Here is a 5650-nt window from a genome sequence, read left to right as displayed (position 1 = left end):
ATTATTTGTCTGCCACAAAAGCTCAAATTTAGGGTATAAATTTAGACATACATTTTCCCACCTACAAGACACATCATGATAGATGTGCTATTTGATCAGCTAAGTAGTAAAAATGACCTTTTGCTGGTGTTAATTTGAAGAGGGGACAATGGTTGTGACTTTTTCAATGTTTTGTTCTTCTCAGGAACATCCAGTGTAGCGAAAGCCTGGACCGGGACCTTCGATGACCTCATTGACAACGTTATTGCTAAAACTCTGGAGAAACACACACCAATGGACTCCCCTGGCTTGGCTTCGTACCCAGACTTCTTTGCTGCCGGGCTGATTATGCTGCTCGCTGGTCTGTAAAAGAAAGTGGAGAATATTCTACAAGCTGAAATTCAGTTACATATTTCACAGCTTCTTCTTTTCTTTCAGGGGTTCTTGCGTACGGTGTGAAGGAGTCAGCGGTCCTAAACACTGTTTTTACTGCAGTGAATATAACTGTGCTGGTTTTTATCATAATTTCTGGTTTTATAAAAGGAGACCTCAACAACTGGCGAATCAGTCAGGAGACTATCCTGAATGCAACTCGACAGATGGAGTAAGATTTCTGCTTTTACACTTGTGCTAATTCAAATGATTATATTACATTATATTATAAAAGGTTAGTCTAAATCAGTCTAAGCTATACTTTCAGATGTGATCAGTAGGTCTCAGATGTCATACTTTTTTAAATTTAAAACTACTTGTTTTATACAAACATGTTTGTAGTGATACACAGAAATACATAGTTCTAGTTAAAGGTTTAAGATTAGTATGGAAGGACAACTTTGATTTAATTAACACCTGAAAGTGTCAAATTATCCTTCTGACCTGGCAAATAAATCTGCTCTTTCACTATAAAGCTCAGTTTATTGAACTGTTACATGTACAAATATTAGTTTTTCATTGTGTTCTGTACATTTGGAGACAATATTAAACCAAACTACCTTTCAGAAATATTACATACTAACAGATACATGTCTGAAAAAAACAAACAGAAAACTAGAAACACCAAATAAAAAGCCCACATTTCTGGTCGGAAGGACAAACACTCATGTTAAACACTATGAAAGACTTGGACATCAACAGGATTTTGGATACGTGCAAAAAGAAGGAGGCTGTCTGTCGAAGGCAGAACCACAGTAAATAATGGAGAACATGAGAGTTTACATGATTACTCTGAATGAAAGTGATCAATAAAGATTTATTTTTCTTTGCACAGGAACCTTTCATTGACGCAGAATGAAACTGACGTGGCTGACTTTGGTGTTGGGGGCTTCTTTCCCTTCGGCTTTGATGGCACATTAGCAGGAGCAGCGACCTGTTTCTACGCTTTTGTTGGATTTGACTGCATCGCCACAACAGGTACCGTAGAGGATGAGTCGAAAACCTACGGGGGAAAAAAAAACAGGAAGTCAAGTTTAGAAACAGCAGAGAGATTTCCGTCAATTTTCAAAATAAAATATAGCATACAGACTCTAGATAGACTTTCACATTAGATCAACATTGTGGCAGTCAGAGGAGATTTTCCTTTTTAAAGAACAACATACACAAGTAAACAACGTCTGGCAGGCAACATTCTGAAGACACTCTACCTCTGAAAGGCTGAGGTGGGTTTTGAAGATGCGTGGATCACGGAGCAAAACCGCAACGCAGACGCAACCTTATAAAGCAGTGCACACTGCGACTAGGGGGCAGTCCTAATAATTTGAGTAGATGTTCTTCTGTTGGCCCTAATATTAAATCCACATTTACTTCTCGATTGTTGGTTTGCAGATTATATAATGGTCTGAGGCAGGTTTCTCACCTGTAATTTTGGTTCAGATCAAACTGAAAAATCAGGAAGTCCAGGCCGAAGAACGTAGGTATGAAGGCACCCATAAATTAGACATGAAGCCTGTTCACATACTTGAAATAAAAACATTTTGTGTGCAGTGTACCTCAGATAAGTTTCAACCACTGGAACAGGAAAGAAAAGCTAACGTTGTGTTCCTTCAGGGGAGGAGGTGCAGAACCCAGAGAAAGCCATACCTCTTGGGATCGTGGCGTCCCTGCTCATCTGCTTCCTGGCCTACTTTGGGGTGTCGGCTGCTCTGACGCTTTTGATGCCTTACTATCTGATTGACAGCCACAGCCCTCTACCTGTGGCCTTTGAGTATGTTGGCTGGGAGCCTGCGAAGTACGCTGTGGCTGTGGGATCCCTCTGTGCACTCACAACGAGGTACTAGTCCTATAGAAGATGCTTTTAGTGTCTCTGACTGTGTAGGGAATCTGATGTTTTCACATCACAGATAACAGACTTACTTACTTTGGCAATAAGTAATTTGATTACATATCCTCTGTAGTGTAAATGCTAATGAATCCTGGGCCACATTGAATGACCGCCTACTCCACTGATAAGACCACAGAAATGCGTTGTCTGTTTAGTTCCCTGTAATGTAAATTACATGCTTGGGCTCTTTTACCTGATGTTTGTGAACACAGTCTGTTTCAACTGATTTGGCCACAGAACTAGTAACCGAAATATCACCAGACTCCCTTGAAAAATCTCCCAATTTTGGGAGTTATAGGGTGAGGAGAAACTTTATAAACACTGTCTATGACTTTGTTGTTCTTCATTTGTGCCTTCTTGTGAATGTGGGAAACCAAGTTGTCCTGACTTTTAGGCTGTAGTATGGATCAAACTGGAAAAACCTCTGGACTCCACAATGAAACCAACAGCATCTTTTCATTAAAACTGACCTCTTAAAGTATATTCTAAACGTCTCTGACAATGTTATCTTTGTGTTAAATCTGTTGATTGCCTGGCAGAACTGAATGTCTAACCTGATTGTGCGCTGTTGTTCTTCTACAGTCTGCTGGGAGTCATGTTTCCAATGCCTCGAGTGCTCTTCGCCATGGCGAGGGATGGCCTGCTCTTCAAGCCTCTTAGTTACATGAGCTCCAGACAGAGTCCGGTCTTAGCCACGCTGTCTTCAGGAGCTGCGGCCGGTAAAACATAAGCATTTAAAGAAGTGAGGTTTTTCTAAAGCCCATTCCCACAGACTCTAGTTTGCTCAGTAACATATCTGGATGTCTCCGCAGCTTTCATGGTCCTGTTATTTGACTTAAAGGCACTGGTGGACATGAGTGCAATCGGGACCATCTTTGCATACAGTCTGGTTGCAGTGTGTATTCTTGTACTGAGGTATGTACGCTCGATGTAAAGGATATCTTTTCAGTAAAAAGGCACAATATTAATATTTAATAGAATTTCAGACAAAGGAACAACTAATTTGACCAACAAAATCATAACAGCAAAGAGGATGTTCTTTGTGTCTTGTTTTTTTTAATTTGTTGTTGCAGTTTAGTGATTTGTTGGTATTTTCCTTTTTGTTATTTACTGTTTTCTGATGACTTTGTTGTTGTCTCAGGTACAAAGAAGACACCGGTTTCATTCACCGGTCGGAACCGTTTACTCTAATAGGACTGTTGAGGCCTCCGCCTCGACCCACCCGCCGCACCTCCAAAAACGTCAATGTAGTCACCGTTGTCATTTGTAAGTCATATCATACTTTTTGATCATGGTTTTCCAGCGGTGCCACTTTCCAGAGTTACTGAAACACAAAAACACTAAACAAACTGCAGAGTTTTTCCTGACGGCTTGATATACGTGATTCCTCCGCAGTGTTCCTGGTGACTGGTTTATGCGTGCTGATGTCCGAGGCAGTGTTCTCCCTCCGCAGACGAGAGTCGTGGAGCGTGCTGCTCGTCTCTGTCCTCATGCTGGCGCTGGTCTTCGCTGTCGCGATCATCTGGAGGCAACCGCAGAGCGCAACCAGAGCTGCTTTCATGGTAAACTGGAGGAGTGGTGGTGGTAGGCAGGATTTCATGCATCATGAGGATTTCCAGTTCCAATAGGGAGAAGGTGTTAGGTGGGTCAGTCAGTGGGTTGTAAAGGGGCACCAAAAGATTGTGGCAAAGACGTTATGTGCTCATTGAAAGGACCCCAAATGACACAAAAAAATATTTTAAAACTTGACCTCACAATTAATGAGCAGTAGAGCTTCTGACTGTAACTGCATATTTTGCAAAAACTAAAACCTTTATATCCAAAATGCTAAACCTTTCCTCTCGAGACTTCAAAATGGTACTCCAAGTTAGAAGTCGTCTCATATCTCCATAAAACTGCATGGTATTACCCCCCTGCTGGCCATTGCATGCAGTTTGCATGTTTAGGATACGCGTTGGGTTCACTTCAGACCCAGAAGCTGTGTCCATTATATATACTGTAAGTGCTTTGACATGGGAGAACCAGTCATGAGTCGATCTGTTTTGTAGGTTCCCTGTCTGCCTGTAATTCCAGTTTTAAGTGTCTTCATCAACACCTACCTGATGGTTCAGCTGGGAGGAGAAACTTGGATCAGCTATGCGGTCTGGATGGCAGTAGGTGAGGACATTGTAGTTTATTCTTTCAGGTTTGTGCACAATCTGCGGAGAGATCTGAAATAAACCCATCTTTCCTCAGGCCTGATCATCTACTTTAGTTACGGCGTTCGTCACAGTGTCCAGAAACAGAGGCTGCGGGAGGCTCGCACTCAGATCAATATTGTTCATGTGATGAACAGCGATGTTGCTGCTTGATGTCTGACGTCTCCTCAAGTGCATGTTTTTATACTAACAGTTGCTTTGTTAAAAGTAAGCTAATATGTTCTGTACCTGAAAATGTATATTGTGTCTTGTTTGTCATTTTATCCATTATAGCTTGATCAGTCATTCAAGACTATGTAATCTTGGATATTGCTGTTTGTCAGTATCTGACACGACAAAATATAAATATTGATTATATTGGGAAGTTAATTCAAATCAATAAAATATAAATGTTAACTGGAATAATCATTTGTAGTCTCTTTTTCCGTTGGTTTATACTTTTGTATTTTATTGTACTTGTGTCATATAAAGGAGGAGTGACAATACAAACCTGTATTGATAAGTTGTATCAGTTATTGAAGATGTTAAAACCCTCTGCCTTTCACTGTTTGTGTAGTTCCTCATAAGGCAATAATAGAGGGTGAATGAACGGCATTAATGAGTCTGTTTAATTCAGCAGATATTTAATCCACCAACCAATACTTATGTTAGTGAGAAATCTTAATTATCGGTCTGCCTCTCATTCCCACAGTCTTCTCCCACTTACAATGGACGCTGTAGCAAGTTTAGGCCACTAAATAATCAAACAGTTTATTTATGGATGATATTGATCCTGTATTGACAGTCAGATTGTGGACATATGACGGCCTTTAGCTCGTGTTTCTAGGGTGACTTGGTACAGACACATTAGGAATTGTTAAAATGTGATATTTCTTAAAGGAAGTTTGGTGTTATATGCTCCCTTAGTACAGAGCTCAATGGAAAAACTAATATTTTGTATGTAACAGTGCAATGACCAGATCTTTATAGTGAAAGAGCAGCTTTATTGGTAATGATTGACATAAAAAAAACCTTTTTACTTTTATTCAGATTAAACATCATGAATGTAGCTTTGTGGTACTTACTTAGAACTTCCTGCTTTCCACCTCTCTTCTTCCTTATATTCCTCCATTTCTCTTCCATTCTCTATCCATCTTCTTGTTTTACCCATCAACAC

General features: G+C 40.3%; 1 protein-coding gene across 1 annotated transcript; it reads left to right on the top strand.

The window, feature by feature from the left end:
- Positions 1-75: 75 nt before the first annotated feature.
- Positions 76-4726, top strand: LOC127379439 (cationic amino acid transporter 2-like). The gene is made up of 11 exons (XM_051429046.1): positions 76-103; positions 185-340; positions 418-583; positions 1247-1389; positions 2023-2245; positions 2879-3015; positions 3109-3211; positions 3438-3562; positions 3692-3858; positions 4345-4453; positions 4532-4726. The coding sequence occupies exons 1-11, from the start codon at positions 76-78 to the stop codon at positions 4645-4647; spliced, it is 1473 nt and encodes a 490-aa protein (XP_051285006.1). The 3' UTR covers positions 4648-4726.
- Positions 4727-5650: the final 924 nt, after the last annotated feature.

This window comes from Dicentrarchus labrax, unplaced genomic scaffold, assembly GCF_905237075.1.
Source record: "Dicentrarchus labrax unplaced genomic scaffold, dlabrax2021, whole genome shotgun sequence".
NCBI lineage: Eukaryota > Metazoa > Chordata > Actinopteri > Moronidae > Dicentrarchus > Dicentrarchus labrax.
This window is presented reverse-complemented; position numbering and strand designations above follow the sequence as displayed.

Excerpts from the sequence above, each read along its gene's own strand:
- LOC127379439 (XM_051429046.1), top strand. The coding sequence starts at position 76 with ATGATAGATGTGCTATTTGATCAGCTAA. Across the intron at positions 3,016-3,108 it reads GTCTTCAGGAGCTGCGGCCG|CTTTCATGGTCCTGTTATTT; the intron begins GTAAAACATAAG and ends ATGTCTCCGCAG. Across the intron at positions 3,212-3,437 it reads GTGTGTATTCTTGTACTGAG|GTACAAAGAAGACACCGGTT; the intron begins GTATGTACGCTC and ends TTGTTGTCTCAG.